A 12,078-nucleotide genomic window follows, 5' to 3' on the forward strand; every position below is an offset into this window, starting at 1 on the left:
TCAGCAGTGCAATCCGCCGTCATGGTCCCAGACAGACTGAGACAGTGCTGAGAGCTGCCTGTAGGCTATTGTGGTGGCTGCTGCTGTTGGGACTGGGAGCACAGTGATGCTTAGTGATTAGTTGGTGTTAATAGGTCTATATTACCACAGCACAAAGCAAGTAGGACTAAATAAATATCACGTTATTTTTCTTAAAGCTGACAGAGCTCCAGGTTTACAGGTGCTCCCTCCTCTCTGCTCTGTGAAGTTGCAGGATGTTACATGTATATGGGTGCAGTGCAGCGGTACTGCCACTAGATGGCGCCACATATACCCACATTATCTTACGCTCGGTGTCGGACCACAAAGGATGCTGGGTAAAGCTAGCAGGAAGATAACACAACATGGAGGAGGTAAACACACATCTTTCACACTGTCTCTCATCGTAGAAATGTGATTTGTGCTCAGTCAGAGGCATATTAGTTTGTGGTTATTTATTTGCCGTTGTAGATCCCCACCTGGGTTTCCAACATGGCATGATCTCTGTCTAAAAGTATAAAAGTACAAGTTGGTCTATATCCCACACCACCTGATTATTTACCTTACTATATGTATGGTCCATGACGGGAGAATTTCTCTATTTTATGAAGGTTTTAAAACAGGATCCGTGTTGACTAGATATGATTGAGCAGCTAGATAATAGCTCATGCTACCCCATATGACTTATTGGGGCTGTAAACCAGAAATAACTTGTCCAGTGATCCAGAAAGCAACAAAGTGTGGCTGATAATAGTCTTCATCACTGACATGTGTGAGCCATGTTGGCTACCTAACATTTCTTTCCCAAAAATAGAATAAATTAAACCAAATTTAAGAAATGATATGATATGTATAATAATTTCATTTCACACAAAAGGTTATGCCAATAACGTTGTAAATGCTGTGACATGAGAGTATTAGGAGAAAAACATGTTCTTAAAATAATGACTTGGGCCATTATTTAATTTAAGGAGGTGTCTTGTTGGTGACTTGTTGAATGCACAAACTTGCCATCCATTTGGTAGCCGTTATTAATTTCCCACCCCAAGTTAATAGTATTATATATTGGTTTTGCTCCTGCATTTTTACATGTACCTCTCATCTTTTTTTTCTTCTAAATTCTTCTCTCATGATTTTGTAACTAATCTTTTCACCCAGTGCGTTCCAATTGCCTAACCTTGGTGCCGCGCTGTGATCTTGTATATCTTCTATTTTTCAATAGCTAAAGTATAAAATAATTAAGGGCCCCTCCACCTTGTGCCCTAGTAACTCAGGGTCACCTCAAAGAAAGGGTCAAACTCGATCTTCTGCTATACCACAAAAATGTGGAATGCCTTACCGAAGGTCTTAAAGGAGTGTGGATCACTAGCATCCTTTAAAATCGCCCTGAAAAACCACTTACAGGCAGCAGCCGTTCGCAACTGGTAAAAACAAACCTATCCCAGCCCAGCCCTACCGTCCCCTGCCAGTTCTTTGAATATACTTTCTGTTTGTATAAACTTACTGTTTTTTGTTCTTTCATTTTTTTCTTTTTTTACTGACTATATCTACTGCATAGGATCTCCTTTTAGTAGACCTTGTACCAGTGAACTGTACCGTCATGAAACTGTACCTTTTTCTATGCAAACTTCGAATAAAGTCTTCGATCAATCAATCAATCAATCAATCAATCAATCAATCAATCCCACTTTTCCCCCCTTGTGACGCCCCTGGAGATCAATTATGTTTCATCATCATATCTTGATTCTGTCATGGACAGGAGGAGGATGGCAGTGTGGTGTCCTGGTTTGCCAACCCGGTGTACGGGCGCTACTGGCAACACTACCAGCTGGCAATGTCATGGCACCAGAGACACAGACATGCCTACCGGAAGGCACTGGAGGCGGCCTACGGCCCTCTCTACCACCCCTACCAGTACCCCTGTCAGACTGGGCAGCGCTACGCAGACTGGCATACGGGTAGGACTGTCACCATCGTTACATTTCACTTGACAGTTAATTGTCACACAAATAAATTGCAATTTACGGTTTTGATTCTATTTTTTACGCTGGAACATAAAAAAAAATAAGAATCACACATTTCTGTGTGTCTTTTAGGCTTTGTAAATAAACATTAATATGCATATGAATATATTTAGTGGAAATTGCTGATTTGCTTGTAGATCTGCTATTTCATCTAATTTGAAAAAAAAAGGAAATATGAAGTTTCTTCAGCATGGGAACGATTAGGGCTGTCACCATTATAACATTTTACATGATGATTAATTGTCACTCAAATAATTGACGATTAACAATTACATTTTGTCCTTGACAATTACATTCCTGTTTGGCTTGTAGGCTTTGAAGTTGCACATGGCAGATATGACACATAACCTAAATATACAAAGAAATGACTGACATATTTGACAACTTTATACTTGAAAAAGAACATTGATAGTCGAAATAGCCGATCTACAAGCTCACAACGCGTCGCGATGCGATGCGTTGTGAGCTTGTAGATCGGCTATTTCCACTATTTTTGAAAATGTTTGAAAATATGGACATTTTTCAACATGTTAACGACTATGACGATTATGACAAAATAATTGCGATGATGTCAAATAATTACGATTAGGCGATTATGTAATAACTGTGACAGGCCTACATATACAGGAGCAGAGAGTGGCGGCAGGCGGCCGGGCAGGGTCCGTGACGAGGAGGAGGACAGCGGGGACGGCGAGGGTGGCGACGAGGAGGACAGCAGCTCAGAAGACCAAATCGAGTGTGACGTCAGCAACATGGAGATCACAGACGAACTGAGGCAGTATTTTGCCCAGACGGAAAAGCACAGGGAAGAACTGAGTGAGTTATCTTGTTGATCATTTCCTTAAACCATTTAGGGCCATCTTCTAAAGTTTTATGAAAAACGTATGTTTTTATATCAGTGGTTCTCAAAGTTTTTCATGTCGAGGACCCCTAGAATTATATGTATTTGGCCACGGACCCCATCTCGTTGTTCCAGGGACCTCCAGAATTGGTTGAGATTGAGAAAAATCTATTTGTTTCAAAAACGACAGATCTACAAGCGCGGTACAAGTGACACGCTGTGAGCTTGTATATCTGCTATTTTTGAAAGTATAAAATAATGGTTAAAATCGAAAATGGCACAGATGCTTTCCCGGTCTTAATCAAATGATCGCTTATCATTATTATTATTTTAATTTACAATTTTTTGGGGGGCCTTTTCTACCTTTATTAACACATATGGTGCCAACCCGAGTTTCCCGAGTTTGTATTGGTACTAGTGCTGTGCCAACCCCGAGTTTCCCGAGTTTGGGCCGTTTAAAAAAAAAAAAAAAAAAAAATCAATTTTTTTTTTTTCAAAAATATTTTTTGGACCTCCAGAAATGTATTAAGGTGGTTGCACACTGCTGCGTTTTTCGTTGCGAAATGCGTTTTTCAGGACAAGGAGAGAGAGGGAGATAGAGAGAGCAAGGGACTGAGTGGTGCGCGAAACGGGCGGCAGTGTGCAAACGTGACTGACATAACGTGAGGTTGATTTTTTTATTTGCGTTCTCCGAAATTCACTCCGATATTCGGCCCGAAAAACGCAGCAGTGTGCAACCAGCTTAAGGCATGATCGCGATCGCGAAATTGCATGTTTAACCCCCATACCAACCCATTCTTTCAAACATGGCAGCCATGTTTGTTTACATCTGAAGAAAACATAATGGCTGATAAATCATGAATGCCTGCACGGATTTCCAAGCGGATTTTTTTGTTTGAAAGCTGTGAACAGCATCTACACACGTGCTGCATCATCTAGGCATGGGCGTGCACTTTTTACACACTTGCACAATTACATGGAAGTCTATGGTAACCATGGCAACGCGGGACATTGGCCGGAAAAAATCATTGCAACATAAGTGTTATTAGATATACAGTAGACCGTCAGGAAATGGGTAGAGAGAACGGGGTGGGTGACACGCAGCAAATGTCGTTGGGATCGGGACTCGAACCCACGACACACTCGGGCCGTATTAGCAGCCTAGGTTCCCAGACGGCTACGCCAGCCACCCGGGCCCAATATGTATCTTTTATTTTGTATTTTTATCGATGAGTTGGGTAAAAAAAGATTGCACCCCTATTGATTGATTGATTGATTGATTGATCATTTTATAAGACAAAATGGAGAACAGTACAAGTAAGTAAAGGTGAGTAAAGGTGAAGCCAGGAATTCCACACCTGGGCGGCAGTGTTGTAGAACAGGGGTCTTCAACGTTTTCAGGCCGGGGACCCCCAAACTGATGGGGAGATGGAGCGGGGACCCCTACCACCTCGTAGGGTTGGGGGGTCGGGGCTACAACATATTTTTTATTTTAAACATGTACAGTACCAGTTACACTACCATTTCTAAACATACTACTTATTAACTGAGAACCAATGTCAATAATATCAACAATCTGTCAATTGCATAGTAATCATGTATTCAAGCTATTCAAAATGGATAGAATCATGATTTATTTTTTAACATGTAAAAAAAAAAAAAAAAAAAAAAAAAAAAACATTTTTTTTTGGCAATAATTTCGCGGACCCCCTGCAGTACCTCCGCGGACCCCCTGTTGAAGACCCCTGTTGTAGACCCATATTTGTCTTATGGGTTTGTGTTATCAGATCATTGTGTGCGCTCCCTCTGGTGTTGTGGCTGTGGGTGTTGCTAACCTTTTGGAACTGTTCCCTTCCTCCCTACAGAGAAGCAGCAGCAGCTGGAGGCAGAGCAGCAGGAGGCCTACATGCCGGCCGACAGGGACCTGCACAGGGAGTCGTGGCTGGGCAGCAAGGCTCCGCCCGCCGAGCGGCCCGGCGAGCGCCGCGCGGCCGAGATGAAGAAGCTGTACGGCGCCAACGCCGCCAGGATCCAGGGCATGGAGGCGGCCATGCAGCTGACGTTCGACAGGAACTGTGACCGCAAGCAGCCCAAGTACTGGCCCGTCATCCCGCTCAAACTGTGACGTCGCCAGGGGTGTCGCGCCAAATCCTGGGCCCTGGGTACTTTAACTGTTGAAAAATAGCAGATATACAAGCTCACAGCGCGGCACCGAGTGCCGCGCTGCGAGCTTGTAGATCTGCTATTTTTTTTTAATCGTGAAAATGTGTGCAAGTCTTTGAATATTTCAAACCCTTCTAAGGTTTCTTGAGAGACCTATGTTTCTATGTCAGTGGTGCTCAAACTTTTGCATGTGAAGGACCCCCAAAATGACATGTATTTGGCCATGGACCTTCGAAAATACAGGTATTCAAAGATTTGCACACATTTTCACGACTTTTCAAAAATAGCAGATCTACAAGCTTGTATATCTGCTATTTTTCAATAGCTAAAGTATAAAATAATTAAGGCCCCTCCACCTTGGGCCCTCGTAACTCAGTCCCACTTTTCCCCCCCTTGTGACGCCCCTGCGTGACCTCACTGGTTTCTCTGCTCCTCGTCCAATCCAGAGCACAGACGGTGTTTCCTAGGCAGCGTGATGCGTTGACTGACGTTCACTCTCCTGTGTCGGCCATTCTCTGCGTAAATGATGAATGGAGTGGCGTCACTTTGTTCTGTAGCTGCTCACTGCGGTTGATAGACGTTTATGTGGAATTCCTTTGGAAATGCACTGCACGTTTTCATTTGCCAATTATTTGTTTACTGCCATACGTTATATATTACAGCCATGAGCTCTGCTCTTCTGGATAAACTTGTTGTGGGTGAGGACTACTAGATAAGCACCCGAGTGAGCGGAACTTCTTTGTTCACTGTTAGGTGTTATTCGACTGTTGGTCTTCACGAGGAATACTCAACGATTACGTCGATCACCAACCTGCCTCGGCCACTGTTCCAAACCAAGCCTTATTTTCAGCAAATATAATCGGCTGTGCTTTGACACAAGCCACAGATTTGGTTGAGACTGTATTAGATAGATAGATAGATAGATAGATAGATAGATAGATAGATACCTTTATTATCCCAAGGGGGAAATTCAGTTGTCCAGTTGTAGCACAGCAGTATACTGTATTATTACATTCAATACTTTGTTTCAATATCCAAAAGATGGCACCATTTCCACAAAATAGCTCTTCTCTCCACTGCATTTGATATAGTGATCAATACGTTTCATGGCAAAGACACAAGACCAATGTCAACCATTTGGGAAGAAAAAAGGATTAATTCTGGTCCAGATGCAGAATGGTAAATCCCCAGTGGGTGAATACGAGTTCAATGTGTATGTCTCCTTTTCTCCAACTTGTTTTAGCCACATGGCCATTTATTTTTTCTTCAGCATTGAGGCTTGCACAGGAACGGTTGTTTCACTCAATATGGAGGATGTACAGCAGGGGTCTTCAACAGGGGGTCCGGGAACCCTAGGGCAGTGGTTCTCAACCTTTTCTGGCCGTGACCCCCAAAATATTCATATTTGAACTGGGGACCCCCCCACCGTGACAAGCACTTGGAATTGTAGGAGTTGACATTACATTTAGTTTGACCCCTTCCATTGTGAAAATAGCAGATCTACATGCTCACAACGCCTCGCAACGCGAGGCGTTGTGAGCAGCACAATTTCTGCCTCTAATATTTTACAATTTGACCAATGTTTGACCAGAGGTACTAAAATTGTCACTTTAGAAATGTTCAGATACCCTGTATACACTTATACTGTATGTTGGTCTGTTTACTTTTGAGTGAGAAAACAATGTTAACATTTAGCTAAACTTCTGGGGACCCCCCAAAATAATTTGGGGACCCCTCTGGCTGTCCCGACCCACAGGTTGAGAACCACTGCCCTAGGGCAGGGGTGGGCAACTTTGATGATGGAGGGGGCCACTATATTTCCACCTAAACTCCAGAGGGCCACATTGCATATTGCTATGTCCTACTTTGTCATTCTAGTATCTCATACAAAAGAAGCAAAAATAGCAGATCTACAAGCTCAAAACGCATTGCAGCTATTTTTTGCATCTTTTGAATTGGAATCCTGAATTTTGTATTTTTATTTTTTGTATTGGGATCCTGAAATGTAACATTTTGATTTAATTTCAAACGCATTTAGTTATATACTCATGTTAACTTTATGAACCTAAATACAAATACATTTGACATAAAAAAAACATTTTAATACTACTATACTAGTCATTAAGCTACTAATATAGACTGACGGAATTAAAGCAGCTCATGTTTGGAATTATAACAGCTGAAATCAATAATATATCAGTATTCAGGTATCAACCTGCGTGCCGCATTAAGTGAAGGTGAGGGCCGCATGTGGCCCCCGGGCCGCCAGTTGCCCATGTATGCCCTAGGGGGTCCTCAGAGTTACTACAGGGGGTCCCCCAAATCTTTGAGTGATAGGATCATGTTTTTACATTAACCATTTGAACCCTAGCATCCCTAATTTGAGTGGAACATTAACCAAAGAATAGCAGATCTACAAGCTTACAACGCCTCGCGCTGCAAGGCGTTGTAAGCTTGTAGATCGGCTATTTGTGGCAAAGAGGTTTGTAGAGGGAAAAGAAGAGCAGACTACGTATTTGACATTCAAGTGGTTAAATGTCTGAAAACACACATCACTCCAACATGATGACAGTGCTGTCAAACAAGTCTAAGCTGTCTAAGAAATCTATTAACATTTTGCAACACAATTCTACACAATATGTAGTGGGGGTCCCTGGTTCATCTCTCTCAACTAAGGGGTCCCTGGCATGAAAACGTTGAAGAGCCCTGATGTACAGTATTGCTGAATACATTTTAGATTCAGTCATGTTGAGAGAAAACCATTGTTTACTGTCAATATTCCAGGATGACCTCCCACTTGGGTAATGACGCCCCCTGGCGATCATTCAGAGAAACTACTTCAGCTCCCGTACTAACGTAGGTAGGAAGGGCCTGTCACTCAAACCGGAGTGACCCGCCTCCAGGCTATATAAGCCCCCGGAGGCGGAAGTAACATCCTCTTTTCACTCTCTGCGATATCACATTCAGATAAGTTGAAACTCAGCCTTTGTATTTTATTCTTCGCGCATTAGCCTAAAGCGGTGGCATTGGAGTCGCCCACCGGCGAGTGTTGAATTATACCCGTACTTAAGAATAATTATTCTTGTCCCGTCCTAAACCGACGGTTTTCTTTTCTATAACAAAGAAGTTTACCGCTTGTTCAGGCTTCTGCCCGAACCAAGCGTGGCCTAGCTTTAGCCGTTAGCTTGTTAGCTCGTCAGCTTCCTTTGTTAACGTTAGCTACACTGCTTCGCTATGAACCCTCTTGCTTTCTGCCGAGGGAATGTATGTTTGTTCTGCTGTTAGCTTGTTAAGGCCTCTGCCTGAACCAAGCGTGGCCTAGCATTAGCCGTTAGCTCGTTGCTCGACAGCTTCCTTGTTAACGTTAGCTACATGTTTCGCTATGGTCCCTCTTGCCTTTCTGCCGAGGGAATGTATGTTTCTGCCTGAACCAAGTTTGGCCTAGCTTTAGCCGTTAGCTCGTTGCTCGACAGCTTCCTTGTTAACGTTAACTACACTGCTTCGCTATGGTACATCGGTTCCACCTGGCTAGGGCAGGCCTCGGAGCCTGCGCTCCACCAGGAGGGCTTAACGCTCTGGATCCTACAGCCCAGGCTGTCCGCCCCAGGCGGCCCGCACCGATAGTCAAGGTGCGGCGCTGCCGTCCGGGGCACCGCTTGTTCAGCAGCGCGCCTTGGTCAAGATGGCGCCAAGCGACGTGAGACACCGCCTGCCGTGCAGCCGACCGCAGCTAGCTCCACTGTCACTGGAGCTGGCGGGTCTGGCGGAGTTACCGCGAGGAAGGTGACTAAGAAGTCTAACAATATCCCTCCGGTGACCATTTCTCCTACGGGCGCGGTGCCTAAAGAGTAGCGTTGTGATGTGACCGTCGGGGACGTCCCCTTCGACGTGAACTTTAACAAAGCAGTCCGATCCTTCAGGCGCGAATCGGACCTGAGCTCCAGTCAGAGCTAGGGTTCGTACTCAGGATACTCTGAGGACGAGAAGGAGGAGGACATGGCGGAGGAGGATGGCTCTCGCCCTGTCTTTACAGTGAAAGGTAAGGCCCCTGCGGCGCCAGCACTTCAACTGCCCCTCCACCCGCCAGTCAGGCGGGTGGAGCGGGTGGAGCGATGGCAGAGGACTTTGGTTTTCTGCAACGGAGATGTTGGATTCACTAAAGCGCTACAATCCTCATGGAAGTTACACAAGCACAATCTTTTCTGGGTTCTGTCAGACCCCAGTATAGAGTGGTGGGCACGACGTTTATTTTCTGTACCCCGCGTCGGGGAAATGAAAATGAGAATGTCGATGTATATGCCTCCTGTGTCCCAGATAGATCTGTTGAAAGAACAAAGTCTGTTTCTGTCCAACTCTATTGCACTAGCACAGATGACTCCATCTTGCATGACTCCTGTAAAAGTGTTGAAAGTCCTGTCAGGACTTTTTAATCAATCACGGGTTTTATCAGCAACCAGTATTGTTAATGTCAAACATTTATATGGTTCCTCTTACACGCGAGGGGAATATCCCTCGCGTGAACAATGCAATGAATTTAACGATGAGTCACCAATTCTGTCGGCCTACTATGAGCCCTCGTCACGGGACAAGCATGAAGGCCATAGCGCAGGTATTAAACGTAAAAGTTCCTCCCCTGTCAGGGGAGAATGCTTTAGTTGCGGACATTATAGAGGGGGATTGTGTTGGGGCAGGGGTCCGTGGTGTCACCCGGTTCCCCTCCCCCCAAACGAGGACGTTTATTTTTCCCCGCGTCGGGGAAATAAAAATGAGAATGTCAATGAATATGCCTCTTGTGTCCCAGATAAATCTGTTGAAAGAACAAGTCTGTTTCTGTCCAACTCTATTGCACAGACGACTCCATCTTGCATGCCTCCTGTAAAATTGATGTAGTCCTGTCAGGACTCTGTAGTCAATCACAGGTTTTTATCAGCAACCAGTAATGTTATGTCAAACATTTAGATGGTTCCCCTTACACGCGAGGAGAATATCCATCGCGTGGTCAATGCAATGAATTAACAATGAGTCACAAAATTCTGCCGGCCTACTAATGAGCCCTCGTCAAGGGACAAACATAAAGGCCTTAGGACAGGGGCTAAGATAAATGCATGCCTCCTGTAGTATTGATGAAGTCCTGTCAGGACTCGTTAATCAATCACAGGTTTTTATCAGCAACCAGTAATGTTAATGTCAAACAATTATGTGGTTCCTCATGCGCGCGAGTGGAATATCCCTCGCGTCGACAATATGACTCCTTTATGCATGCCTCCTGTAAGAATGATGGAGTCCCGTCAGGACTCCTTAATCAATCACAGGTTTTTATCAGCAACCAGTAATGTTAACGTCAAACAATTATGTGGTTCCTCATGCGCGCGAGTGGGCTTTCCCTCGCGTGAGCGATGCTATGAATTTAACTTTGAGTCAGAAATTCTGTCGGCCTACTATGAGCCCGGGTCAAGGGACAAGCATAAAGGCCTTAGAGCAGGTATTAAACGTAAAAGTTCCTCTCCTGTCAGGGGAGAATGCTTTAGTTGTGGGCGAGTCTGTTTATCAGTCGAATCGCTTGGTTCTTCCTGTCTCTCTATCGAGCGAAGTGCGAACGCTTCCGGTGACACCGGATACGGATTCGCTCGCTCCCCGCTTCCGGTCCCGCCGCAAAATAGCTCCGCTAGTCAAGCGGTACAACCAGAAGGTGTTTCCGCCATGCGGCCTATTGAACCCTTGCGCTCCGCATCCGGTCGTTCCGGATACGGATACGCAGGTCTCCCGCTTCCGGTCCAGTCGCCAAATAGCTCCGCCGTCACGGAAGCACAGTGGTGGGGTTTCTCTCTCTCAAAACACGCTAGCACGCTGCGCGTGCCAGTGGAGGTTATGCGTAAAAGTTCCTCTCCTGTCAGGGGAGAATGCTTTAGTTGTGGGCGAGTCTGTTTATCAGTCGAATCGCTTTGCTCCTCCTGTTGCTCTATCGAGCGAAAACCGAACGCTTCCGGTTTCACCGGATACGGATTCGCTAGCTCCCCGCTTCCGGTCCGGCCGCAAAAAGCTCCGCTAGTCAAGCGGTACAATCAGAAGGTGTTCCCGCCTTGCGGCCTATTGAACCCCTGCGCTCCGCATCCGGGTGTTCCGGATACGGATACGCAGGTTCCCCACTTCCGGTCCGGCCGCCAAAAAAAGCTCCGCCGTCACGGAAGCACAGTGGTGGGGTTTCTCTCGCTCAAAACACGCTAGCACGCTGCGCGCGCCAGTGGAAGTTATGCAACCCGAGCCATTGGGTATTTCGAACGATAACCAGGGGTTACAGGTTACTGTTCGCAGACATACCCCCGCTTTCGAGCAGGGTTATTCATACCAGGGCGCGTGGTTTAAAAGCAAATCTTTTGAGAGAAGAGATCAGCTCCTTGCTAAGCAAGGGTGCTATAGTGGAGCTGGACAGGACCCAATCCCGCATGGGATTTTGGAGCCGTTATTTCCTGGTGCCCAAAAAAGGGGGGGGGGCTACGTCCCATCCTGGACCTAAAGGCACTAAACGTGTACCTGAAGAAATACGTTTTCAGGATGCTAACTGTACCCACCATGTTACGGTCGGTCAGGCAAGGGGATTTCCACTGTTCAGTGGATCTGAAGGATGCTTATCAGCACGTCCAGATTTATCCCCCACACAGGAAATTCCTACGGTTCGCCTTCGAGGGTCGCCTGTACGAGTATACAGTACTCCCTTTAGGTCTGTCACTGAGCCCGAGGGTTTTCGTGAAAGTGACCGAAGCAGCCATCGCCCCGCTGAGACAGCAGGGCGTCAGGTTGGCGACGTACATCGACGATTGGATGATTTCAGCGAGCTCCGCCCACGAAGTGGCGCGTCACACACAAGTGGTTTTGGCTCACCTGAAGGCCTTAGGTTTCATAGTCAACCACGGCAAGAGCATGCTGACTCCAGCAAGTCGTCTTACATTCATTGGGGTCCTTCTGGACTCATCCGACATGTCGGCCCGTCTCTCAGAGAAGAGGGTGGACAGGTTTCGGGAATGTCTCGACTCC

The 12,078-nt window shown here is 45.7% G+C and overlaps 1 protein-coding gene across 1 annotated transcript; it reads left to right on the plus strand.

The window, feature by feature from the left end:
• The first annotated feature begins 368 nt into the window (after positions 1–368).
• On the plus strand, positions 369–5,070 carry LOC308280400 (gem-associated protein 8-like). Its single transcript, XM_080720667.1, has 4 exons — positions 369–392; positions 1,778–1,976; positions 2,670–2,858; positions 4,749–5,070. Exons 1-4 carry the CDS (start codon positions 384–386, stop codon positions 5,006–5,008), a joined length of 657 nt encoding a protein of 218 aa, XP_080576793.1. The 5' UTR covers positions 369–383; the 3' UTR covers positions 5,009–5,070.
• The last annotated feature ends 7,008 nt before the right edge of the window (positions 5,071–12,078 follow it).

Source organism: Nannobrachium achirus (assembly GCF_963921795.1).
Source record: "Nannobrachium achirus genome assembly, chromosome: 24".
Classification (NCBI taxonomy): Eukaryota; Metazoa; Chordata; class Actinopteri; order Myctophiformes; family Myctophidae; genus Nannobrachium; species Nannobrachium achirus.